This window comes from Cardiocondyla obscurior, linkage group LG24 (assembly GCF_019399895.1).
Source record: "Cardiocondyla obscurior isolate alpha-2009 linkage group LG24, Cobs3.1, whole genome shotgun sequence".
Lineage (NCBI taxonomy): Eukaryota > Metazoa > Arthropoda > Insecta > Hymenoptera > Formicidae > Cardiocondyla > Cardiocondyla obscurior.
In genome coordinates this window covers 2,297,176-2,324,888 of record NC_091887.1, presented here as the reverse complement: position 1 = coordinate 2,324,888, position 27,713 = coordinate 2,297,176, and the positions used below count along the sequence as shown (strand labels likewise).

General features: G+C 39.5%; 2 protein-coding genes and 1 long non-coding RNA gene across 4 annotated transcripts; 2 read left to right on the top strand and 1 right to left on the bottom strand.

The window, feature by feature from the left end:
- Positions 1-1,069: 1,069 nt before the first annotated feature.
- On the top strand, positions 1,070-13,054 carry LOC139111562 (nose resistant to fluoxetine protein 6). 2 transcript variants are annotated; one of them, XM_070671944.1, is made up of 12 exons: positions 1,070-2,594; positions 6,260-6,474; positions 6,614-6,834; positions 6,920-7,011; positions 7,169-7,350; positions 7,549-7,715; positions 9,593-9,761; positions 10,150-10,346; positions 10,794-10,926; positions 11,135-11,324; positions 11,409-11,551; positions 11,843-13,054. In XM_070671944.1, exons 1-12 carry the CDS (start codon positions 2,390-2,392, stop codon positions 12,362-12,364), a joined length of 2,436 nt encoding a protein of 811 aa, XP_070528045.1. In that variant the 5' UTR covers positions 1,070-2,389; the 3' UTR covers positions 12,365-13,054. The 2 variants fall into 2 exon arrangements, with proteins under 2 accessions (XP_070528045.1, XP_070528046.1); XM_070671945.1 differs by having other exon boundaries at positions 1,960-2,594; positions 11,393-11,551; positions 11,843-12,073.
- On the bottom strand, positions 7,718-9,004 carry LOC139111598 (uncharacterized). The gene is made up of 3 exons (XR_011547234.1): positions 8,554-9,004; positions 8,103-8,402; positions 7,718-7,987 (listed from the first exon to the last, which is right to left on the bottom strand). It is a non-coding gene; the product is annotated as an uncharacterized lncRNA (long non-coding RNA).
- Positions 13,055-21,164: 8,110 nt separating the features above from the next.
- Hand (heart- and neural crest derivatives-expressed protein) lies at positions 21,165-25,857 on the top strand. The gene is made up of 3 exons (XM_070671984.1): positions 21,165-22,346; positions 23,316-23,974; positions 25,057-25,857. The coding sequence occupies exons 1-3, from the start codon at positions 22,265-22,267 to the stop codon at positions 25,189-25,191; spliced, it is 876 nt and encodes a 291-aa protein (XP_070528085.1). The 5' UTR covers positions 21,165-22,264; the 3' UTR covers positions 25,192-25,857.
- The last annotated feature ends 1,856 nt before the right edge of the window (positions 25,858-27,713 follow it).

The window sequence follows — 27,713 nt, the reverse complement described above, 5'->3', positions numbered from 1 at the left end:
CATATAACTTATATTGGATAACCTTCGAAGTGTTACTTGTGCAACTGTCGGCGATATGCACTAGTCTCTTTATTTCTATCGATTATCATATCCAATGGCCTTGACCTAAACATGTGCATGTTTAGCGTTTAAACGAACGAGATTAAAGAGTCCTTAGTTGGGCTGAATGTACAACAGCTGCCTCTCCTCTGCGTATATCTGTGTGATGACTATTCGTTTCGGATCGGATCTATGAAACAGTTGACCGATAGAACGAAATCGATGCGAGACCGTGGCTACGATCTGCCGATCGCTACTTCCGTAAAAACGGCCAGATGCGCCAGAAAAAGCACAAGATCACTCTTGTTCTCTTTTCCTTTTCTTCCACCGAAAAATTTTCCCGAACTTATTGCCTCACCGCGTTCTCCAACGACTCGCGAACCGTTCGCCAGTAATTTTCCTCTTTTTTTCTACATTTTTTTCCTCGACATTTCCAAGTGAAACTTACTATGCGACTTCTAATGGAAACTAAACTTTCTTTAGAAAAAAAGAAAAGAAGAAAAAAAAAAAAAATGAACCAACGACGAAAGCAACGTCGACGAGTTTTCGAAATTTTGGACTTCTTCACGAATTCCAAGCCTTACGTCACTTCTTTGACCCCCGAGGCGATAAAATGCCTTTCTTTTAACCTTTCGACGATGAATAAATCAGAAGGTGATTGACATATCGAGGATCGGCCGAGATTAAAAGAAGTGTGCAACGAAGTAAATGATTAAAGTTTAATGAACTCGCAATTATTTCGATGCGTCGTCCGGTCGCGACACGTGAGACAACCGCGCTAGAACCGCGAATCCGCCATTTTCGATAGAGAGAAAAGTAAATGGCAAATCGTGCACAGGAGCCAACACCATTGCTCTCGCAATCGGAATAAAAGCCACAGCGTCGATAAAATTTGTAAAATAAAATTCTATGGGTTTTCAAAGTGTGTCCGATCCTGAACAAAGTTTGTGATTTTTGAATTTTCCCTTAAAGATAAAAGAAAAAGAAGAGAAGACAAAAGAAAGAATAGAAATGAAAATAACCGGAAAATAGTTTAGTTATCAACGAGGAAAATCGTGTTCTTATATTCCATTTTACTCTTTATCCTTCGAGGAAATAACGACAGATTAAAACGGACCGTTTTTTTTTTCCTTGTTTCTTATTATTTAATTTTTACTTGTCTCCATTTCCTTCTTCGTGTTCTAATATTCTAGTCATCTATTCTGTTCTGTATCTTTTTAACATTTTGTTTGATTTTACATATTGATTTAACTATATTTTATAGAATTAAAAATAAAAAAGCACACACATACATATACATATAAATATATACATATACATATATGTATACGTACTGTATAATTTATATTTAACTTTACAGAAAAAAGGGGAAAAAAAACAAATAATAATTGGGATTTTTTATTACAAATTTACGAGATACGCCGGGATCAATGGTCATTTTCAGATATGACTGCAATAACGGTGGTTACGTGTTTTATTGCCCCGCACTTGCAAGCAGCTGTGTGCACCTTATCGTCGTCCATCCGCAGGTTTCCGCAGGTTTCCCGTCTCGCTCGCCATTAACGAATTCCTCACCGCCGTCACCCGTCGCTATGTCGAACGGAGCTGTGTTTCTTCCCACTCTCCGACGACGACGCCGGAGGCAGCGGAGGTGGCGGCGGCGGCGTTTCTCTCCGCGAACGCGTAATCCTCACTTATATCGATAAGAGGAGACCCCGAGATGGCCACGGCAGTCGGAGGAGCACGGAATGCCTCCCTTACCCCCATCACGAACCGTTCGTCCAATATATAAGTGAACCAGCGCGCTGATGGACCGTGTACACCACAGTCAGTCGGCGTGTTTCAAGTTTCGTGTGTTTCATTCGTTTATTTTACCATAACAAAGATATATCTCCTAGTTTTCGTAAAAGAAAAGAAAAAAAAAAGAAAAAAACCAACAACACGGGGTGCGAAACACGAACGCGAAACAAGACGGCGCAACCCTTTCGACGCCGGCAGCTTCGCGACCCCGCGTGGCGAGCCCCGCGGCCCGTTCTCAGCAGCGCTTCCTTTAACCGAACAAAAAGCCACCTCTCTCGAGGGGAGGTAGACAGCGAACGAAAGGGGAAACCTCGCTAGCGGCCTCGAAGACGAAGGATTCGAAGGACTTGATTCGTAGGATCGTCGTCGAAGATAATTATATCCTGACGGCATGAGGGTCGCGAGCCACGTCAACCCTCTGCAACGCGAACGCGCCTGCGGCCGATTGCTCACGTAGGAAATATACTTAAAGGCAGAAGCAACGTGAGCAAACGATACGAGAATTTCGATAGCAACTTTATCGGCTGACCGAGAGAAGTTAAGAGAAGACATGGAGCGAACGCGATTCGGATGGTGGGTGAGTCTATCGGTTCTGCTGGCGGTAGCTGGGATCGACGGCACTAGACCCGAAGTCGTCCTTACGGACGTCCTAACGAAGCCCTTCGTGCCACGTGAATTCGCATCCTCGAGATGCATCCGCGACGGCGAGATTTATCTCGAGGCACTCGAGAGGTACACGCCCTGGGCGCTTCAAAGTAAGTGAAACTCGATCGAAATCATTTTTCAATGAAGAACGAGAGAAATTGCGACGAACTTTTTTTTAGAGCTAGATCGCGCCTGATTCCTTCCTTCGAATCTTTTCATATCGAAGCCACAGACTTCTCCCAGATATTTCCCGCCCGAAATAATTAAGATATTGATATTAGATCTTCAGGATTTAAATTGAGTGCAGTTTATTAAAGGCTATTGGGAATTATTCGATTCCCGACGTTTAACGATAAGAGAAAAAAAAGAAAAAAAAAAAAATCGCGTACCGGAGTCGTTAAATCTGATTAACGTTACGCTTAACTTTCCAAAGAAAGTTTACTGTCCGAAAATCGTAAAGTCAAATTAATTATCAAACAGTAAATTTTTATGCGCATCTTGATAAAATAATTGCGGTTTCTTCGTCTTTCGGTGGGAAAATAAATTCGAATCCTTCGCGGGGGGAAAATAAGAAGAGCCAGGCGTGGAGGAAAAAACATTATATAATCTTTACGTATTGTTTTGTCTGTTGTGCGCCGCGTGAGATCACCAAGCGATTGCCGATCGCTTACATATATTTTTTACGTTTGAACATTCAGTAATTATCGGACATTGCACGCGCAATTATCGAAGGGAGGTTATCGGGCATGTAATATTGCGTGCGATATCGCGTTACTCCACGTGGGATGCATATCGGCAATTATCAGATTTCAATCTCTAAATTGCTTCATAGATAACGGCGATAGGAAAGATGGATCGAATAGGAAAGATTGATCGGAGTGATAAGTGTCCCTTCTTCTTTTTTTTCTCTCTCTCTCTTTTTTTTTTTTTTTTTTATTTAACGCTCGAGCGAGTGCAACGCACGCAACAGAGGATGAGTCGTAAAATCTTTATCGCCCTTTTATTATTATTATTATTTTTTTTTTCTTTTTCGCAAATTTATAAACGCGCGAATCAAGACGATTATACGATTTCTGATGCGCGATCGGATGATAGCCCGGATCTCAAAATTCAGATCGCATTGGCGCGACGCGATTTCTCGAGACTGGCGGCATCGAAGTCGAATTCACGCGTGGCACGATCGAAAGAGCCTTGTGTCCATTTTTGCGGGCGAATTATCGTCTCCGTGACACTTGGGCTAGCACAGATTAAACGGGTGACATTGATCTGATTGATATTAATAGCGTAATGCCGATCGGTGACAAGGCATCGCGGCCGTTGCGAGATGCTTAACCCACGCGTTCGCACGCGCGCGAACGCGCACGAATCATCGCTGCGTAAATCATTGGCCGTTTTGCATTATGACAACTCTTATCTCGCCGCGATAATTATTTCGTTGGCGTGTTTACCATACGTTCTTACGTCAATGCGCGAATGCAACACTTAATGAATATCCATGAAATGCATATCCGCGCATTTTTGCCTCTTTCGATATCGGCGCTAAATAGATTTTCTCCATTTTTTTTTCTTCTTTCCTTCTTTTTTTTACGATTACGGTATTTGGTGTGCGAGAGTACTATCATTTTATTAAACATTAAATCTCTAAAGCGTATACTTAAAATTAAAAAAGAGAAAAAAAATTAACTAATTAAGATCTGATTGATTATCTACAGAAAGCACAGACAACGCGTGTATAAAAAAAAAAATATATACATATATAATAATTAAAATCGCCTTCGCGGAGGACTTGATATAATTAATAAATCATCAGCTGTCGTAATATCGTTGAAATTACTTCGGAATAAATTCTAGGATCCATTCGCATTACCGGCCGATTTGAGATAACGTAAGTAATATCGGGTGCTAAGGCATTTGCGAAAAGAACTAATTCTTATTAATGTGGCGATCGCTTCGGGGCATTTGCTATAACTTTGTACCATCGTGGACGTTAAGAAAATGGCAATTAACATGACCTACCGCGCGTATATTCGCGCAGAAACAATAATATTGACCGATGTAATTGGTATGTGCGTCGTACGCGCGGGACCAAACTGGGTCAGCGAGATGCATCCACGAGGCCGATGACCGTCCTTGTGTATCAGAAGCCTGCCTCCGATCGATCGATCGTTCGATCGATCTTTTCCTGGCCTGCACGTCACTTAATCGCCGCGATCCGACTAGCATCGCGCGATTCAGCTATTGTTTATACGACGATAAGGAGTTGGATCGGTTTAACGTGCTCGAACCAGAGAAAGGAGGGTGTACGCCTCGGATTTCATTCAATCCGCGACTTTAGAAGGCTTCCCCGAAGGGAAAGAAATTAACAAATATCTTCGATTCGTTTTAATTATTAGGTACTCGATTAGAATCACGGGGCACAGAGATCGAAAATCGACGCAACTACGCTCGCTATCGTTCGGAAATTAAAACACCGCAAATACGCTATCTTCTATTTTCTTTTAGATATCTTTTTCTTTTCTTTCTTTTTTTTTATCTGTTTTTTTTTTTTTTTTTTTTTTTTTTAAGTTACTTTCCTTCAGCTTATCTTATCGACGTCATGCACTTCCGCAGTTAATGAACTCCTGACATTGAGACCGCTCTGCGTTACAGTTCCAAGGAATCACCTTGAAGTCTTATTTCAAATAGTGTAACTTCACACACTGATGCGCACAGATATGACTAATAATATTAATCACAGAGTAGCATACTCTTGGAATTGAACGTGACTTTTGATCAACGCGCGGTTTGTCCTCGCGGATATTTTATCGTGGGTTTCGATGAATCATATTATTTCCTTTCTTGTAAAATTCAAAATTCTAAAACCCGCCTATCCTGCCTATCTACCTCGCGCGACAGAAAAAAAATTAATAAATAAAACAGAAAAATAAGAAAAAGACTGCAACCGATAAATCTTAATATCGAAATTAATTATATAGCTACTAATTCTGATACAAAAAAAAGAAAGAAAAATAATACTAATAATTGCTGTAATCACTTTAGTAAGTTATACAATATTTAAAAAGTTTTCTTTTTTTAATTAATTATTAAGGGATTTTAAATTTATAATAATATATTCTAATTAATCGCAAGAACGACGACTCATGAAATTACAGAGTACATTTGATAACTGACCGAAGATTATTTTTACCCTTTATGTTGCCGATATCAGTCTTCAACGATTATTATTCTCTGATTAGATCTGCAATAAAATGATTCCGGATATATAAAGGATAATAAAAAAAAAAAAAAAAAAAAATCACGCTGGCTAATTGTGGCGTGGATTGAGGACAGAAGAATACCTTGACGCATCGGCTACACCTGCGACTGTTTCAACCGGTTTCAGAATGTTTAATATAAAACGTGGTTGAAAGGAAGAGCGTAATTGTTAAAACGTCAGAGTTGGAATACCATAAACGTTCGTAAAAAAAAAAAAAAAAAATATATAAGAAAACGCAACAATAAAATGCATCGATAGCAAATTCATAACGAGCTTCGTAAAGAAGTGATGTATCGCAAACGGGGAAGCTTTTCTCACTGAAGCTTTACGATTGCGCGATTAAATCCTGATTCAATCTATTTTACAAAATTTTAATGGAGCATATATTTTTCTTAAACGCCCTCCAGAAATTCGGACGAATATAGATACTTGCTAAAACTAAAGTAATACTTTGAGTCGAAGCCGGAAAGCGCTCCTGCGATTAACTAAATAGAGAATCGACGGTTCTTGTCGTTCCAGTGTTCGATGCCTCGGTTAAAATACCATCGGGGGTGATCACCGGCAATTACAGACAGCTAGGAAATTTTGACGAATGCTTGAGAGTGAAGAACGAGCACGGATTCGTCGGGCAGGCTTGCAACGCGGTGGTGCAATTCGAGATCAACGCGAACGACAATGCCCAACGACGTGAATTAGACTTGGGGGATCTGCTCGTGAACATCGCTATCGCGTCGGTGAGTTCGCAATTAATAATTCATTGCCGCGGTTATAATTATTAAAATTTCTCAAACAAAATAAAATAGAATTAAAGAAAAAAAAAAAAGAAACCTATATAGAAGTTTTCAAAGTGTTTAAATAACTGAATGTAAGTAGAACGCTACGAAATGGAATTCTGGAAACTCGGTCGAGTACGAGTGGATGTTTTGCGTACCATCTACCTGCAATCACACGGAGATACGGGAGGCTCTCGAGATCGCGCTCGATCCATTAAAGGTCGAAGGGCGTATAGACATGACTATTAATGTTCCTAAAGAATCGTGTCACACCGTGGAGACTGTCCAGACAACCTGGGACGTTGCCGATTGGTGTTACACGTAAATATAACTCTCTAATTATCATATAACTAATTTTTCTCAGACAGTATAATGCTTAATTCGTACAATTGTTTGGAAACTTCAGATCGATCGTTGCGCTATTCGCATTCATCATTATAGCCAGCACGGGGTACGATATTATGATGCAATGGCGAGACAGCACGACGAAATCGAGAGGTAAGATACGAAAGCGTAAAAAAACGCTCATTGATTTTTAATCCAAGCTTTAATTTTAATTAATCTTGCGTGCGGATCATCGCGAGGTTAGCTCGTTTTTGATAAGAACAATTTTGGTTTATATCGGAGATAATGTTTGTGATAATTTCTTGGACAGATCTTTTCACGGCGTTCTCTTTATACAAGAATGGAAAAGAACTATTTCGGACTGACAGACGCCGAGGATCTATCCACTGCTTGGACGGATTGCGCTTTATCAGCATATGCTGGATCATTTACGGACACACTCATTATATGGAGGCTGTCAGTGTCAAAATGGATCTCACGCAGATTCCACATGTGAGTCATAGCGTTATAAAATTTTCGCGTGAAAATTAATCGAGAATATATTACGTGTCTTTAATTTAGTAATTCGTTTCATTAAGTACGTCCTTCACGTTACAAACTCAATTAAAAAATCTTGTTCCCTTCTAATTTTCAAATTCAGCGCTTTAATTAAATTGAAAAATCGTTCTTATTTAAAACAAAAAAAAACAGATGCATAATGATTGGAACAATATGCTGGTGCTTAATGGTAACATCGTCACGGATACTTTCTTTCTTTTGAGCGGGGCCTTGCTCGCTTACACCGAATTATCAAAAAAAGAACGGGCTGCTAAATGGCGTTTCGACATGATAGGACTCTATATTCATCGTTATGTAAGGTACGTATAGTAAGATACTATGTACGCGATAAAACTGCCTTTTTTTTTCGCTCGGAATTCCGTCAAAAATTTATGTTTTTAATTCTGCCAACAATTTATACGCTGGCGTTTTTTAAAAGAATCATATAATCGGCAATCTTCTTTTTTTCTACACTGGAAGAAACCACGCGCGCGGTAATTTTTAAGAAAAATCCCAATCACAAACTACGAAAAAAAAAGTCATGCGACTTACCCAATCTGCATACAGCGGAGTTGAAGATATCTGCCGGTGACTGTAACATAAAGAGAAAAATTAATGTAGACATGTAGATTCGTTAAAACAATTAATTAAAAAAAAAGTTTAAGTTTTTATTTAATAAATATTTTATTAAAAAAATTTATATTTACCTAAAAGTTGCTCCGCCGATGCAGGATGCCCCCCGGGCCTGCTCCTCCTCTCAGATGGGAACGTGACGAGCCATCCATCCGCGCACAGGAAACTCGCGAACGCGCCCGGATGAATTTACTATCGCGAAAATTATTAAACACTTTCGCGCGTCATTTTTCGGAACTCCCGTGAAAAAATAATCTTAATAAAAAGCGACCGATAACTGCGGCACTCCCGAAGCGACCGACGAACCGGCTGCGGTTCGTATTAGTTTAATTTCGGCGCGCGACACTTTTCGGCGGAGGGTTGGCAAGATGATCCTGTAACAAATAAATAAAAAAAATTAAATTATAGAAATCTGAATAATTATTATATTTAGAAAAAAAAAAGATTATACGCGCCTATGATTTTTTGATTAAATATCGCAAAATTAACTTAAAACGGCAAAGATAAAAAAGAATTGATCCTTACCAGTGAGTTGCCTCGTCGATGCCCGATGCCTTTCCTAGGTCCTCCTCCTCCTCTCAGCACTGGTCATTCCGGGGGTGTCAGGCTGGTGCTCCTTCGACAAAAGTCTTCCTCTGGATTCTCGTCTGAAACAAAAAAGTTATATTTTATTAGCAAAATTGACGAAAAATAAACGTACTGCGTTACAACTATTTTATGTGAAGTATTTACTTCACACCCAACACGTACGCGTTATCGATAGCAAAGGTCTTTTCGCATCAGCTAATATTGTATAATAATATACAGTCGACTACGGCAGCCGACCGGCCGGCACATACCCACGTACGTTTCACCTGATAACCGCGCCAGATGTATACACCGCACGCGAGACCGACCGACCTCTACTCTAGATCACTGCGTTGCCATAAAAAATACTTTAACAAAAAGATTTTTCAAGCTTCGCGTTCCTATACCACGAACGAATATCTCCCGAATCTATCGCGATCACTTGTCGATCAAAACCCTTTTTCCTCGAGCCCTACTATACTCGGTCGACGCTTACGGCAAAGAGACTCGAATTTAATATACACGTGCACGAGGTTTTAACTTACTTTTTATCGAGAAGACGTAATCGCCGGTACGCACAATCAATCCAGAAAGATAATTTACGCCTGATTATGTACCCCTGGCCCGTCGACAGTGCGTTAGATTTTTAATAAGTACGGAGCACGTGCTGCGTGCGTATTCTCGCTCGACCGCTAGAGAAGGACAGAGAGTGGGGGTAGTGGGAGATCGTAGCTCGCGCGACACGTACGCCCGTTTTCCTCCCACCCCCACCCCCCCGGCCACCTGCCCGTCTCTCTCTCTCTCGCACTGGATACTCGCGAACGCGCCCGATTAATTAATTGTCGCAAGAATTAATTTTTTTTATTTAATATTTTCGCGCGATAGTCCACGACGCTCCGACGTTCTCTTGCTTGGCGTGAAGCAAGCGAGATTCTACGCAATAATACTGTAAAATTATCCTTTTCCTTCTGATTTTGATTGTTTGTTCTTTCATCAGATTAACCCCGGCCTACGCGATGATGATCGGTTTTTATGCCACTCTGTTCGACAAATTTGGTACAGGTCCGCATTGGGATACCTGGGTCGGATCTAACAAAAACTTTTGCCGCGAGAATTGGTGGGCCAACTTACTCTACGTTAACAATTACGTTAACGTACCGAACACGGTAAACTAGCTCTTTAATTAACTGTTTTTTTTTCTTTTTTTGTTTCCGTATACTTTTAATTATATTTATTAAGCTAGAATGTTAACGTTGAGCACAATCACACGAACTGTGCGGAAAATTTAACGCTCTTTATGTTAAATAATTTAATACAACAATTATGCGTTGAACGTATGTATTAACAATTGTTTTATATGGTAAACTTGAGATTTTAAAGTATTTAAATTCTGTTGTTTTTCGTAATACTTAATATCTTTAATATAAAAAGCCTAAATTTTTTTTTATTACTGAATTTATTTATTTTGTGCTGTTTTGAGCTTTCAAAATTCTTCCGATTTGCGCACATTTTAGCGAAGATGTTAGCTCTTTTTTTTTTTACGTTTGCTTCTAGTGCATGTCTCAATCCTGGTACCTATCGACCGACATGCAGTTTCTTTGGCTGTCGCCGCTTGTACTGTACCCTATGCTCAAGTTTAGGACTCTGATCTTAGCCATTGTTTTCGCCGTCTGCTTGTTCCTTTCGGTCCTAGTGCCCTTCATTACAACTTACAGTCTCCGACTAACGGGCACGATGATCTATTACAAAGAGTGAGTGTAGAGTTTTTACTGCGCTTTAACCTTAGAAAATATTAAAAGTTTTAAGTGAAAAATCTGTTTATCGAAAAGATATATATTCAAATGTAACAAGCTTTTTTTTTTTTCAATTTATCCGAGTTTTACGTAAAGTTTCTTTAATCATCTAATTTTAATTTATTTATTTAGCCAATTTTTTTTTAAATTTCTTATTTAGTTCTATTAAATACTATTATTATTTCTTCACGTATTTATCCACGGACCTTTTTTTTTTTCTTTCTCATATCGTACAAGCTTTCGGTCAGTTTTCGAGTAATTACAAAATTCACGTAAGATTATTTCGCTTCATATGACGTTTACATATGCGATAATAAATAAAGATTACAAGAAAATTGCACGAGACCTCTTGATTGCCGGATTTAAGTAATTTCGTGATTTCAACAGGATGTTGTATTGTTGCAGACAGATGGACTTGAGTCAGGTTTATCTAGAAATCTACATAAAGACGTACAATAGATTTGGGGCTTACGTCATTGGATTGGGCCTTGGATACTTATTATATAAGACACGATCTTACAAAGTTAAATTACATACTGTAAGTATCGCTTACAAACGCGATATAATGTTTGGCGCTCCCGCGTTTTCTTTTATTTAATATTAATCTTTCCCCCTCATTTTACTATCAATTGATTATTTTCACGATTAACACGCATGTTTGAATTGTCTCAGATTTGGGTAGCGTTTAATTTTAATGCAAAGATAACGTTCTATTAAATCGCTAAAACACCTTCATAAATCGGCAGTGTTACGCGACTCTCGGATGGCTGATCGCGATTATGGCCGGTTTATCGGTGATTTTTGGACCCCGAGGTATGTACCTTGACACTCACGTGTATAACAGGCTAGAGGCGAGCTTCTACGCCGGTTTTCACCGCCAGGTCTTTGTACTCTCAGTCTCCTGGATCATTTTTTGCTGCATGCACGGATACGCAGGTGATGATTGCACGCGCGCGCGCGAGGCGATTACTAAACCGGATTACGTCAACGTCAATCTTTAAAAGTGATAATCGTTTCAAGGTCCTGTCAATTATTTACTTTCTTGGCGCGGATGGATACCGCTCAGCAAATTGACCTACTGCGCTTATCTCTCTCATTATCTATTCATACTATCGCACGTCGGAGCTGTTCGCACCACCGGCAATTTGACGCAGATGAACGTGGTGAGTAAATGAGATGAAAAATGTTCTTAAAATATCCCGGCGAAGGTAAAATAAGAGTGGAGGTCTCGCGGTCACGGTTGAGCAATTTCACCGCGCCGCAAAAATTTTAAGAGGCTCGCCTCTTGAGAAAAAAAAAAAAAAAAAAAAGAAAAAAAGAAAACTCCTTAGTTTCAAGATTTTGTATTTATTAGTCCTCTCATTTTACCAGCGCGATATTATACGAATATATTTAATTAAATTAAAACGTAATTAAGGAATAACGACAATATAAAAGTCTCTCTCGCTTGCTAGATGCGCGCGTTCTTCGCCAATCTAGTATTCACGATGATGGTATCTGTCCTGTGGAGCCTGTGCTTCGAAGTGCCCTTCATGAAAATCGACAGCATCCTCCTTTCCGGGCGTAAGCGAAACTTGTCGAAGCACTTGTCGAAAGGCTACGGCTCCACGGCGTCCGGCAAGGAGATTTGCCAGTCCAAGGAATTCTCCGTCACTTACGACAATCCCGACGAATGCGACGTTTCGCGTTACGACTTCGTGAGGAACGCGAGCGGAAACGGCGAGAACGGCGCGTACGTCGACGACGAGGCGAATAGAAATAAAATATTTTTTATCAGCCCTATCAAGCACGACGAGACGTGGCCGGCGGTGAATTCCGACAACAGGCGTGCCGATCACGTTAACGTCGACCTATGCCACGATTTCGACAAGCGCAGGGAATCGATGCCGAGCACGAGCAGGCTAAAATCGGACCCGACCGGCAGCGATCCTGCCCGCAACGCCGAACCAAATCGATCCTTGAGGGATACTGCTTGAGGTATCAATGGAATTCAATCTAGTCTAGTTATCGATTATTAATAATAATTATAAAATAAATTGCTACCACGTGAGACGAACCGCGACAGCGAAACGTCTAATGTGCAAGTATATCAAATTTTAGAAGAGAGAAATATTACGAGAATAAGAGTGATATACAATATCTCCATACAAGTCTACGGTTAACTGAAAGTATCGATGGATGGAGAGTGTTCGACGAACAGAGAATTAAATCCGCAATTCCTTTTAGGTAATAATATAAAGAGAGAACTATTTTATTTTATTTTTTTTTTTTCTTTTTATTTGATTGATAATGATTATTGTGATAAAGCAAGGTAACGTGTTATTTTTAATAAATTTATATATAATATTATGTATAATATAAGTTACGCGTATTATTAAAAAAAAAAGAAAGAAAAAAACATGTGTAAAGAGAATGTACAGTGTATACACGCCGATTAGTCGGTATGAATTACAGTATTAATTCATGAGATTTAGAGATAGAGAAATGCATTTCACTTTACATTAAAAAAAAAAGAGAGAAAAAAAAAACATTTTAATTATTTGTATCTTGTTTGTTTCAAATGATTAACTCGTTTATTTGAGAATTCTAATTGAAATATGTTCACAAGTGCCGAATCTGGCGGTATTGCGTTGACTCGGCGAATCAAACAATTCCGAAGTAAAGGATATTTTACCAATGACCCGTGTCGTTATTTATTTAGGCCTGACTTTGCCTCTCACGTTTCCCTCCGTTCGCACATATTGTAGCCCTTTAAGAAAGCGAGCGCCTCGTCCGAGCGAGTTTAAGCGTGGCTTAACGGCTGGAAGTAAGCCGAGAAAACAATGCGGAGTCTGTGCGGGATTTATACAAGTAATCGATACTCGCGACTCAATCGAGATGAGATGGAGAGAAGAGGAAAGAAAAAAAAAAAAGAAAAAGAAAAAAGAAACTTGTCTCTTACACGCTTATCTCTGCCGTGAGAGCAATCTCGGAAAGCAACGAACGGAATCGCAATTGGGTGCTTAAAACGATGGGACAGAAGAACCAGTACTAGTATCTGTGAAAATCTGATGACATCATTATCGTCGAAGGGGGTTAGACATAAGCGCGACTGTATTGTATGCGAAAGACACCCTAGAGACCACACTTTGGTACCGTGGGAAAGAGTAATGCAAATTATTTCGAAATGCATTCAGTGCGTAGTTAAATTCGATGAAACGAAAAAAAAGTTTAGCGTCAATAAATCCAATAAAAAAAAAAAGAAAAAAAAATTATCTAAATTGATATAAAGTGATATAAAAATTTGTCAGTCCTCACCACTTCGAGGAAAAAAACAATTATAAATTCGAAACGCGACGTATAATTAATTCAATTAATTCAATTAATTCAATCGGTCCGGCTGAACTTGATCGACAGCTAAGATTATTTTTCTTACTGTTGCACCCTGGTTCTCTCGATAAAGGGTTAACGTTAGAAGCGGTCGCAATCAGCTGGATTGGACATTTGTTAGCGGAGGCGCGCTCGCGTCTGAATGCATTTCGTAATTGCGGAAGAATCGGCGGCGTGTTGCGTAAATACGGGGGATGCCCGGGTGGGAGAGAGGGGGAGAGGGTTCGCGCCCACGGGGCACGGAAGCGAGATGCATCGTCCCATGGTGGCACCCCGTGGCGACGAACAGAAGGAATAGATTTCAACCGAATCGTCATTCTCCGAGTAGCAAGTGGCCGACATCTGCGTGACCGTCGTTTTTCCGTAATAAAAATGTAACTACGGGCGTTGCCGGCCGGTAAGGGAAACATTTCGCCTATTATTTCCCTGCGTCCTTATTCCCTCGTTCGCTATTTTTTTTTCCACGCGTTATTAGCATGCACAATGAGACGCGTGAATGAATCGGCGAAGCAGAGCCGTGTTGCCTCGCGACTAAAGAAACGGGACGATAAATTTCATATCGTAAGCGGGTGCTTTTCGTCCATCGTAATAAAGATATATAAATAAAATTCTGCATTGAATCCTCGTAGTTCTGTATTAAAATTATATTCGTTGATTAAAACACTCGATAGTAATTTCCGTAAATTAATCTAAAAAAAGTTAATACAACTGACGCTGGAATATAACGACGCGCGGGTTCTGCGATCTCTAGTTTTATTTTATTAAATGTACACCGGAAAAAATGATTTATTGGCTGGACCGCTTGAAAACGAAGCGGTGCAGTAGTGACATTTTCGAAATATAACGTGAAAGTTCGTATGAAACGGAAGCAGGAAAGACCTGCGAGCGTCGCGACACGCTTCCGTCGCGCGTTCTCCAATTTCGACAACACGATGCCCACTCCGTCGGAACTTGTACGAAACGATCCCGGACCGGTTGGGGACAAAATAGCCTCGGCGACTTGGCGCCAACCACCCCGATTTGCGTTTCCAGTGACCCCCGTGAGAAGAGGGTGCCGAAGGATGTTCCTTTTCGGCGAACGACGTCGAGCAGGGCGCGCGTCGCGCGCTGTCCATCGCGCCATGCAATAAAATGTAACCGGAGGCGCTAGGACAATGGAGCCGAGAAAAGCCTCGGTCTCCTATCCTAATCCCGAATGTTTTTTCTCGGCACGCGGCGCAAGATGCAAAGGAGAACGTATCCTAGGAAAGGATATCTGGCACGCACGTGGAGAAGATTTTCGATCGCCGAGCTTCGCGAGACTTTCGTACGTCGACGCGGAGAATAATCTTGCGAGCAAACACCATTTTGGCAAATTAAATCGCGAATTAACATTTTCTTTTTCTTTTTTTTTATTACGATTAAAAGACATTTATTTATTTCGGAACATGAGATTTTATATGAAATTAATTTTGTATAAAATTTTCGTTAAGCAAGTAGGTGAGAAGGTAACGATAAGAATTATTAAATTTCGATGCTAGGCAAGATTTCAGATTGTTGTGGCAGCGCGGACTGTCGCAAGGGAAAGGAATCGGCACTTGGTGCCAGCGTGAAATACGAAGAGAGGCGCCTACAAAAAGACACTCAAGTAGTTGCATGTGAGGGCCGAGGCTTTGCGGCTAGCTACATCAACGATTGTCCTCGCTTCCTCCTCGTTCGAAGGAACTCGTAAATCGTAAACACGGTGGGCCGAAGAGCGAGAGATTCGGCAAAGACGATACGCCATTGGCGCCAAGGAGAACCCTGGTCTCGCTGCGGGGAACGATACATCACGCTTCGCCGGTATCTTCCTTAATGCAAGGGAGCGATTTCTCATTTCTAATTACAGCACGCGAAAGCAAATAGACTCGAGTAGGCAGAAATACAATTTAGACAGCCAGGGCACGTAAACGATATTTAAAACGCCGAGTTAACATGTCGAGAGATGCAACGAGATAAGATTCGCCGGAGGAAAAGAAATTTCTCACCACGTTTAATGAATAAAAATGTTTTTTTTTCCCTAATGAGTCGTAAACAGCGCGAAGCTGAGTACAAAAACGAATAAAAATTCGGCCAAAAAAAGACATCGCGTATTGGTCGGTAGAAAAATATAGGTGTCGGGTTACATGTAAGGGATACGGAATGATCGACGCCCACTAGTACTGCGATCTCGAGTAATACGAAACGAGGGCGTAACTGAGTATTTCTTCATTGAGGGGTAATCGCCGTGTCTTCTTCGATCAGCGCTGTCCTCGTTATTTTTAAGACGTCGAAATTATAAACAATTGTTCCGCGTAACCCGATGGGAGATAATCGTTAAATTTAGTTCCGTCACATTCGCTCTCGTTATTGTATATCGTTTATTTCGCGGTAAATTCACGCTGACAGTACGCGGTTGTTCTTTTTCTTTTTTTTTTTTTTCCTGTTTTTTGTTCTTTATTTCAAACCTCCGACGATGTGTCGATGATAAACGAGTCGTGACAAGAATTGCTTTTTTGCGAATGCAAGCAGCACCAGTCTGGGAAAAGGACAGATAAAGCCACTTAAGTTCACGAGAGAGGAGTTCCGACTTGGCTTCATTTCGCGGCACCGACCGGGCGTTATTTTCAGTTCGTTTCGGCGCTAATTACGACACTCGTGAAACGGATCTTTTATCGGGAGATCCTCGAAAGAGGCGAACCTCGCTGACACTTAAAATCCGAGACTGACGCGCTTCAGATACCGAAGATTGAAATTACACTCGTAAAAGTTCGGCGAATTCTATCCACGAGCTTCGCGGCGAAGTAAAAAGTCCCGAAACGCTCCGATTCGCGGCCCACGTTAGCGAATTGCATTTAAAAATATCCCGATGTACGAGATAAATTTTGGAAGCCGCGCTCGGAACGTCTTTTGAAGTACATCTTAGGTATGAATGAAACTCGTGACAGGATATAGTAAGCAAATTTGAGAAGAAACTAGCTCGCTTTAACGAGCCCAACGGTGGCTTATGATATACAAGGAACACGTGTACGATGCGGGCGTGCTTATATTTTCCGGCGGTAACGTTTTACCGGAACACAAGTTCCGAAAGTAGAAGAAAAAAAAAAAATGTCCCGCGCACCGTGTATTTTTTATAAAATAAAATTTCTCAACCAACTATCAAAGCTCTCTGAATTTTCATATTATTTTCATATTAATATTAATTAAAGAACGATTTAAATTTCTTCAATTTTGTCGAAAACTTCGGTACTTCCTTGCTGCAGAGACACTTTTATTAGACGAGAAAGGAATAATTATCTAAATACGTTTGGAACTTTCTTCCCGAACAAGACTTCGAACTCTGTCTAAAAGAAAAAAAAAAAAAATCTATGGTCACATCACGAGCCGAAATCGTCGATAATTATGATATTCCAGGAGGAAACAACGTCCGCCTTCCGTTCCCATTTCTCGAAAAGGCTAAACATCAGGGAAAATATCAAGTAGGTGAACAAGAGATTCCTCTTTATACAGTTTTCGTTTGGAAAATTAGATAGACACCGATTGCCGGTGGTGGACCACACAGGAGGTGTTCAATCGCACTAATTTATATATAAAACTAGTATTCAATCGCACAAATTTATATAAAAAAAAAAAAAATACTCATCTAAGCGTGAAAACTAAACAAGCCGATGTAATTTAATTTCCTCACGAAATAACGTTTTGGCTTCGATTTAATTAATAGGCAACGATTACTATTTTCGGTTTTCCGACTCGGAAGAGTTACATTCGCGTTTCAGGGGGGGCTGTCTTTGTCGTTTCTATAGAAGCGCCATTAATACTCGGTAACGCAATAAACTATATTTAGGGGGCGGCATGGCGTACATGTAGTATGATTTGATATCTCGTGAAACGCCACATGGCCCCTCTGAATTTCTCTTTTCCTCTCGCTCCCTCTTTCTCCCTCGTTTTCTATCCGCCCCCGCTTCATCGCCCCCGTGCCTCTTTTCCGTCTCCTCTTTTTCTTTTTTTCCTCATCGCGGAAACCTCAATGGTCGATTTACTATTTCGATCCCTTAATTTTCTAATCGATTCATATTGAGATCTTTTAGAGTCGAGGGAAGTCCGGCTCGGAACTCTTTCGTAACCTTTCAAGCCGACTTGTACTCGAGGAAACTAAATTCTACTGAAATCAACTGCTTTATTTACAGATCGTCTTCGTACAAATAAAAAAATTAGAGAACTCTTCGAGCAGTTATGAAATTTTGTCGCGCGACAAACGTGAGTTTGAATTATAAAGATTTAAATACTTCAAATTTCAGATTATTCGTGATTTATCAATTTGAAATTATATGGTAATTAATACACGTCGAATATTTAAGTAATTTATAAGCGAATTTTTGTTTAGTCGGTTTTTTATCGTTTCTTGCGAAATACGAAGAATTTCGATGATTCGACGTGAGGTGCGACGCTAAGAGGAAAAAAAGAAAAAAGAAAAGAGGGATAAACGAAAAGAGGAACCATGTGTCATCGATGGAAAAATAAATAAATTCTGGTAGCTGTGCAACGATACAGCGCAGAACACCGTGGTTTACCTCCTTGTTTACGCGATGCCGCTCTTTTCCGAAAAAAAAAAAAAAAATGGCCTACTTAACGACGGAAATAATAATTAGTGAACGTGTCGACATTCAATGCACGGCCCGGAAATTCCTGCGCCACGAGACCGGCACGCGTCCTTTGTGTATTCTTTTTCTAAACAACATTCTGATGTGTTTCGCCGCGATATATGTACACACGTTACGTACTTTGTAAAATACCATACAAAAAAAAAATTAAATAAATAAAAAAAATTATATAAATCAATTACGATATTAATTAAAATCAAACTTAACGATATCGATCATTTCTTAAACTTTTCTTTTCAGTTTGCGAGAAATGCCGTTGAATATTTTCACGGTTACGAGATTACGCTTTTTAATTATTAATAAATAACGAAAATAGACAGAAGTTCTTTCGAGAATCGTTTGAAAGGGACCCGGCGTTTGATTTGGCCGCGTATCTTTTGAAATGAAACTTCGAGTGTTCACCGGCCGGGCCAAAAAGGGCTCGGATGCATTCACGAGTCATACTGGGTGTCCTGCGGTTTCCCACAGCGCGGGGTGGAAGCGATTAGAGGCGATTAGAAGGTGTTCTGGATTGCGTCCCACCATCGCAAAAGCGAGACCGGCGTCAACTGCCGTATTCCCGCACCCCGTCGCCCTTATACCCCCGATGGAGTCAAGTAACAGATATAACCGAGGGTGGATCACCCTTATGTTTTTGCGCCCGTGGCGTCGCGCACGAAAGCCACTTCCAAATCAATTATGTAATTATACCAGATAGAGCTGTGCGCTTTTATACTTATATTCCAATACGATTACTTAATTACTTAATTAATAAAAAAAAAAAAAAACCTTGAAAAAGAAAAAAAAAAAAACTGGCGAGCACAATTTCTAATTTTAAAAATACATTTTTAAATTAGAGAGAATAGAAAATAAATTCTTCGATAACGAACTCGCGTATAGAAATTTTTCTTTCAGCGGAATTCCTTCATGGATTGAAATGAATTTTATTATCGATCCGCTACTCCGAACTGACAATGTTTAAAACGAAACGGGCGACGGACTAACGCCGGAAGTCAAGGGTGAAAAGGGAGGCGAGCTTGCGCAAGATGAAGCGATTCGCCCTACACGCCAGATCCCCACGCACTTCTCATCTCCGCTATCACGATTATTACTTAATAGATACCGCGAGAAGCTGCCAGACGTAAAGAAGACCCTTATTATCGCACGTTATCCCTCTACTTGTTCCTTCCTACCTTCCAGCTACCAAGTCCTGCGCACATCTCGCATCGAGTACCACTAGGTTCCCTGGTTGGTCCAAACCCGCCCAACCATCGGGAAAGGGCTGCCTGTTGGCCAAAAGGAACTTCCGAGAGGGGAGAAAATTTGGGATACGTTAGCATTATCCTTGCGTTCGATTTTGCCGACTGCATTAATGATAATTAAATTTCGAGACTAAAGGCGCTCTCACAAATGTTACTTCGAGAAAATCATTGCGATAAATATATTATAATAATTTAACGTAAGATTTTAATTAAAAAAAAATTGTCCTTTTCGAGATTGAGTGCCAAAAATGACTTTGCAATCAGTCCAAACGCTAGCGGATAATCATCGCTCTCTGAAAACGCCTATCTCGCGGTAAAAGGAGAGAAAATTTGGGATACGTTAGCATTATCCTTGCGTTCGATTTTGCCGACTGCATTAATGATAATTAAATTTTGAAACTAAAGGCGCTCTCACAAATGTTACTTCGCGAAAATCATTGCGATAAATATATTATAATAATTTAACGTAAGATTTTAATTAAAAAAAAATTGTCCTTTTCGAGATTGAGTGCCAAAAACGACTTTGCAATCAGTCCGAACGCTAGCGGATAATCATCGCTCCCTGAAAACGCCTATCTCGCGGTAAAAGTGGCGTCAAAGAGGAAAATTAGTCGTCCTATAAGTGCTTCTTTAATCGCGGCATTTTCCTTTTGACAGTAAACCACTACCATCGACTCTGTCAAGAAGCTTCTATGGCATTTGCCGACGAACTGGCAGCCGACCACTCGACCAATCACTTTCACCGATATCTGCCACGAGAGACCGAGGAAAAAAAAAAAGAAAAAAAAACGGAAGAGTAAGGATTATCGACTGCAGAGGAATGCCGGAAAAAGAATGACGAAGTTCTTCGAAAAAATAATAATAATCCTTTTGGTCCGATGATCCTTAATTGTAATGAACGAGACATAGATCGACGTTCTCAATTATATTTATGAGATAAGGAGATATCAGAGAAGATACAACTTTCGAATTGAAAATATATTATAGAAAGGAAAAAAATCTTTTGGATCAATTAATATTTGTTGTTTTACTATGATTTAACGACGGAAACGTTTGGCACATTTATATTACGACCGAATGATTAGAAATAATTATGCGGCTATTACACATTGGCGTCTGGTTTCTCTCGAAAATAAAACCAGACACGCTCGTTCTTATCACGAATAATGCGCTCGCTTTTTTAATCGCCCGTTTTAAATGACTTTTGTATGTATCGTACAAATAATGGCGCATCTCTTGCAGGTTGTTAAAAAAAAAAAGAAATGCAAATATCTATTATAATAAAATAAAAAATAAAATAAAATCAAATAATAAAAAAAAAATCGAATATTTCTTTCCAAAGCGCGAAACACTTTTTCGTCCAATACCTTACAAATGAAAAAATTAAATTAACTTCTGCAATTTATAAAATTAAATAAACGAGATACGCTAATTACAAAACGTCAACGTGCTACCAAACGTTCCTCGCCGGGGGAAAAAAAAAAAAAAAAAAAGTATCGAGATGCGGGAATGTTTAAAATCGTGAGATACCGCCGCTATCGAGCTGGAAGACACCCGGGGGAATAATTTCCTCTCTCCCTTCATCTCGCGTCTTTATTTAATTCGCGCGACGCAGCATCGCGCCGATATCTCCCGGCTAATGTCACTGAATCACGAGGAGCCGAAGCGGCCGGATTGGCAAAAAGAACGAAGCGCGGCGACGATGGCGATGCATCGCGGATCGTGTTCGTATCGGCGGCCTGCGGAGGCTGCGGACGTCATACCCTAAATCATACCCCACTTCGCCGTCCGTCGACGGCGAGGCTCCTCAGCTCCCTCAATTTACTAATTGAATCCCAGGTTCCTCACTGGGGCGTAGACCATGCCGAGCTCCGCCCGTTTTGACGGGGTCCCTGATCACGACGACTCTCCACGGGTACACCCACCCGTACTCCGCGGCTACTACCACCGACGGCGAAGAGACCGAACGCAACCGGGAACTACCGCGTAGCGGCAAGGGGGGCGAAAGCAAATCCGGTACCGCGCCGAACTCGGTCTCCTTCAGTTGTCCCTTTGACTGCACATTCGAAGCTGCATCGCTGTCAAGCGAAAGGCAAACGTACGAGCTTCGGCCTCGACGTGGACGAAAGCTCCCCTTAACGCCCAGAGGCTCGCGAGTTCAAGAAACGCTCCGCGAGCAGGAACTCACCGGCGAAGATCGACGAGCGAGGATGAGAAAAGAAATTCGTCACCTGCATCGACGTTAGGTTTTATCTCGCGGGATTCGAGTGAGAGAGAAAGCCTTGATCGAAATAAAAGGGAAAGAAAAAAATTGCACCTGCGACAAGAAATAAGTCTCATCTTGTTCGAGCGAGTTTTGAGAGCGAGGGCTTCAGACGCTTGGAAAATATAACGAGATATAAGGAGTAGGAAAAGAAAAAGAATTTTAAAGAAATAACTTCAATAAAGGTGGAAGAGATATTTCAAAAGTATTAGAGGACGGAATACGTAAAATCGGTCGGCATCGGAGTTTTTACGTGAAAACACGAAAGTGAACGTTTTGTGAAAATTAGTACGAGCTGTGACACAAATTAAGACATCGTCAATTAGTGATAATATATCAGGCAACATGCTCGGCGGTTACGAGGCTCAAACAGATTATTATCCTCAATGGCATCAACCATATAATTATGTCACTCAGCTTCCCTACGGTGAGTTTATCCACGCATTATACTTTTAACAAGCCTAATTACTCTAAAATAAAAGCCCAAAATCAATTCAAAAGCACACCGCACCAAACTTGCCGCGTATAAAAAAATTAAAAAAAATTTGAGAACAGAGAACCGTAAACGTCTTAAGTGCGAGAGCAGTTCAAATTACTGATAATTTAATTAATTACGCGTAAGCCAAAATTAGAATGTTATTTGGATGCGATGATAAAATATCATCGTTCTTTTAATCATATTATTTTATATATTTAATTATTTCGTATTGTTTTTTTTTGTTCTTTTTTTTATTTCTAATGTGTTTAGTCTAACGTAAGATAATCTATTTACGTAAGTTCAAACGTGGAAAAATTCCATAAAGGTAGAACTCACTTTTCCGGTTTGCGCAGAGATTGACGTTATTTTCGTTCGTTTTATTATTAGTTCGTTATTAATTCACGATCAGGTAATACCTATCATTACGACAGATTGATGACGACAGTGATAGTAAATCAAATAACACGGCACCGAGGAAATTCAAATATAATTCAAGCATAATTAATTGTAAAATGCAAGAAATAAATGAATAAACATTTAACAAGAATATCTATTTTTATTTAAACGACGTTCTATTCTGATATATCTTACGTATGATTGCTTAACGTTACAACACCTAGTTTAATTATCTATATTAATTCTTTCTTTTTCTTTTTTCGAAAAAAAAAAATATCTCTAATTACTTACTTCACGCAAGATTATATAAAAACAATTATAAAAGTTCAACAAATGCAAAACCATAAAAAAAAAAAAAATGAAACTAAGACAATACTATATTTGTTTAAAAAGAAAAACGTAAGATACATAATTGTAAATAAATTCCAAATTAAAATCAAATTCTTTCCTTCGAGTTTGGTTATTAAATGACTTTCTTTTCTCAAGATTTATCTAAGAATCAAAGCGTGATTTTTGCAACAGGGCCACTCGGCTCGGTCCCCGACGCCGACAGTCAATCTACGTATTGGGGTGGCGCGGATTCCGGTATTTCGGGGGGTAGCTCGGGGGCTGGGAGTCCCACCGCATCGACACCGCCGCTCATCGAAGAGATCGGGGTGCAAGAGCCTAGCTATTCACCTCTGCAGCAGTACGTGCACCCTACAGCCAGCCAGCATTACGCCACCTTGCCGTACTCCCAAGGGCAGCAAGAAATGTCGCCTCATCACCACCACCATCATCCGCATCATCACCATCACCACCAACCCACCCAACGGCGCGAGCACGAATTCGCGAGCGTTCAACTTAGCCAGCACGTCGTCGGCGGCACCCTCCAGCAGCACCTTCATCAGGGCGTGCGCGAGGGTGGCGTGGCACCGAGACCAAAGAGGCGAAACACCGCGAATAAAAAGGAAAGAAGAAGAACGCAAAGCATCAACAACGCTTTCTCTGACTTGAGGGAGTGCATTCCTAACGTCCCCTCGGATACGAAATTATCAAAAATTAAGACACTAAGACTGGCCGCGTCTTACATTGGATATCTGATGGCGGTATTGGAAAGCGACGAGGGCGAGGAACCGCAGACTTTTCGCGCGGAAATTCTCTCGAACGGCAGGAGGAACAAAACGACTCAGCCTAATCAGGTAAAAATAGCTCGATTGCTAATTATTAATTTTTAAATGAGAAAACGACGTAAATTGATAAAAAGTTATGTTTCGATAATTTGCTAAATTAATAATTTTATTTTAAAAAAAGTGTAAAGCGCAAATTTCTGCGATTGATAATGATAACTCGAAGTTCTTATTAGATAGATGTATTAATGAAATGGAAATTAATAAGTTTTGTTTATCTAACATTTGTTTCTCATTCTTTTTTTTTTTTCAAAAATCATAAAGAATTTCGAGAGCATACTCGAGGCCGTGTTCGGCTTTCAGTCGCGGGCTTAGAAGTTCTTCAGAATGAATTATTCTGCCTCTAAAGTTTCCTAAATCTTTCAGAACGTTTTTGTAAGCGTCGCTTCAACGTAAACATTCGTCTCTATAATTGCATTTGTTATATATCAGCCTGAGAAAATTAATGCTTTTAGGAATATCGTCGTAGTACTTCGAAAATTATTATATTTAATAATAAATTATATTTGTATAGTCATATATAAATCTTATTATACTATAAAACCTCCGTGTAATACAAAATCGAATAACGTAGAAAAAAGAAAAAAGAAAAAAAAATTCCTAACTACTTTATTTTAATAACGGATATTTGGATTTCCATCGAGAGGTCATTGCCTTCAGAGAACTTAGCAGAAGCGCTATTACAAAGAACCAAAGGAAACTTGATTCGATTTACCGTTCAAGCCTATTTTAATCTTGAACCTCGAAAACAATTTGATTTTCTCAAACCCTGTATTTTGCGGTTTTCTTCATTTTCTACGATCGTTTGCCGCCCACATCGAATTTTCTCCCTTCAATAAAGGTCAATAAATTTTCACTCGTGGTCGATAATCGGTGCCCATTGCCTCTCAGATAAATTTATTTTCACAATTATTAAACTACCATTTCCATATCTGATTTTCTTACAACGAACGTTAAATTAAAGATGAAATAAAAGAATTTAAAAAATAAAAGAATTCTATGTTTCAAAGTCGACAGTTAAATTAGCGACGGAGACGAGATTAACTTTTAATAAGGGACATAAGTCATCGGATATTTTTATTTCCTATTCGCAGAATGAATCGTGTTTGCAGTCAGTCTCGAATCTCGGCCACGAAGAACCGACTAAGAGCAAAGGACGAACGGGCTGGCCACAGCACATGTGGGCCCTCGAATTGAAGCAAGAATCACCGACCAACCAGATGCAATAAAATACACCGGAGACACCACTGTCAAAACATATCCGCGATATTTCACGAAATATCGCTCGAAACGATCGTTCCTTTTTGCGCCTGACATTATATTTTTTACGTTGGAAAGAAAGTGTTGGCCCACCCGCGATTTAACGATTGATGCGCCTGCCTTTCGAACATTTTCGTACGTAGAATAATTACAAAGAATTCTAAATTATCACGAAAGAATATAATTTCGGTTATAAAATAATATTTTTCATTATAATACATATAAAGAGATTGTTTAGTCTTAAAAAAATAGAAAGAGAGAGAGAGAAACCGCAGCCTGCAAGAGAAAATAATTCTTCGGTGTAAAAAAAAAAAGAAAAAAAAAACGGTAAAATTATTTTTTGTATATAGTACTTGTTCGTAGTTGTTGTACATATATAGAGTTTGTTTCTTTTTGTAGCAATCAGTGTTCATACCTTAAGCCAAAGAATATTGTTTTACCCGCAAGCCATTTTTCGTAAGTTAATATTAATAATACGATTAAGTTCATAATTTTGAATTCAATGCACGTCGTTGATTAGAATTAAGAACCTTTGTAAAGTTTTGTACAAAGTATTGTCAAAAGTGTATAAAATCGTCAGCAATAAATAATGTAAAATAAAAAAAATATATAATAAAAAATATATGTATATATTATTTTTTACCTTACAAATAAAATACTTCCTTAAATAAAATTAGAATAATAATATATTTCCTTCATTTAAAAATAATAAGTTTATTATTAAATTCTTTAATAGAATTAAAAAAATATTATTTTATAACCGTGATTATATTACGGATATTTTTTAACCGTAAGCTTTCCTACTTTATTTCCTACTCAATTGGCCCATTATAAACGGAGAACTCATTGTGTAGAGCGTTTGGTTTCGGATTTCGTGGCTACCCGGCGCCAGTACTTGGTCCTACGTATCTTACTTTACATGTAGCCGATATATTTCGAAGAAAAGAATGTCAGTGCTTATGTGTTCTAACGCGTTAGTAAGCAGAATCTGTTTTTCTGCCCGTTCGTTTAATTAATCACTATTAATTAAGAGAGTAAAATTTTGGGAATAAAATCTAACCTGAAATTAATAGACATTGTAAAAGAATTTTTTTTTCGACTCACCGATTTGATGCGCAGTGGTGGAGATACGCAACCAGGACGATCCTGTAACACACAAATGTAGAATTTTAATTAAAGAGATGTTCAGAATAATATCCACTATTTAAAGAAAAAAAAATATTCACGCATCTTAGTCTTTAAATTAAAAATTCAATTTTTAAAAAATTTAATTTAATTAAGAAACGTTATTCTATTTATTCAATAAATATTTCTAAAGAAATTAAATTTTATTTTAATTAAAAATTTTGTTCTCTGCTAATCAAACTCTTTCTTACTTCTAATTGTTATCAAAACGACAAAATAATATCAACAGCGAATAAATATTTTAATTGACTTACTTACTTAATAGAAAATTTTGATAATTAAAAATATTTGATAGAAAGAAATATAAATAGTGCTCACCTTACAGTTGCTCCACCAAAGCCTGATGCCTCTCGTACGCCGCTTCCTTTCTCGAGTTGTCCAGGATGTTGAGTCGCATCCTCCTTCGACGTACGCAACACTCGCGAAAACCGCACCCGAATTAATTACACTCCCGAGATACTGATTATTGTTCAAAGTCTTTCCGCGCGTCGCTGCACGACTCTCCCCGTTTATAAAATTCGCGTAACAAAACCTCTCGACTGATTATTTTTTATGACACTCCCGACGTAAACGACCGACAAACCGGTTACGGTTAACTTCTTCGCTGATACCGGCGACGATAGTACGTCCGTCAACTTTTTCGTATCTTCACCTAAACAGACCAAGAATTTCGCTTAAATAACACTTTCGAAATATCAAATTCTATTACAAAATTACATTTAAAGAAACAAAAAGTGTTCCAACTTATTACACGCATGTTAAGCGGCTTTCTTTAATTTCAATAAACTGATTTACTTAAATCCTCGATTATCCTCGACGTCGCTCTCGCTACTTCACCGCGCGAGATTAATTTACGATCGTTCAGTTTTCACTCCCCTTCGATTGTTAAATCAGCGCGATCAACAATTTGATTTTTACTACCAAGAACTTTGACTCTCCGGAGACTAAATATTTGCGATTGTTCTCGACGGCATCGGGCCGTCAGTGTCCGATCGTGCTTAAACAACGATGTGTCAGTCGAAGACGACACATTGTCGATTTGTGTATTGTACGCGAGTGATCGCGAAGCCCTACGATCGATATTACCGAGGCGATTGATTAGCCGTTTGTTTATCGCAACGAGTGGCACTGTATTATACGCGGGCGTGCACGTCCGCGGCTCTCGGAGATTGTTAGTAGTTCAGCCTCGCCATAAACATCTCACCCGGCACCTCTGACATTGACGAGACGCCACGTATTTTGTTATTCGATCCAATAATTCTATCGTTCGACGTTCCCGGCTAATTAAATCGCGACGCTCCGAGCG

What these genes read in the sequence shown, in the direction of transcription:
- LOC139111562 (XM_070671944.1), top strand. Translation starts at nt 2,390, where the DNA reads ATGGAGCGAACGCGATTCGGATGGTGGGTGAGTCTATCGGTTCTGCTG. An exon ending in CAGCACGACGAAATCGAGAG is followed by an intron (nt 7,012 to 7,168) that starts GTAAGATACGAA and finishes TTTCTTGGACAG; the next exon opens with ATCTTTTCACGGCGTTCTCT. An exon ending in ACGATGATCTATTACAAAGA is followed by an intron (nt 10,347 to 10,793) that starts GTGAGTGTAGAG and finishes GTATTGTTGCAG; the next exon opens with ACAGATGGACTTGAGTCAGG.
- Hand (XM_070671984.1), top strand. Translation starts at nt 22,265, where the DNA reads ATGCTCGGCGGTTACGAGGCTCAAACAGATTATTATCCTCAATGGCAT. An exon ending in TGTCACTCAGCTTCCCTACG is followed by an intron (nt 22,347 to 23,315) that starts GTGAGTTTATCC and finishes TTTTTGCAACAG; the next exon opens with GGCCACTCGGCTCGGTCCCC. An exon ending in AAACGACTCAGCCTAATCAG is followed by an intron (nt 23,975 to 25,056) that starts GTAAAAATAGCT and finishes TCCTATTCGCAG; the next exon opens with AATGAATCGTGTTTGCAGTC.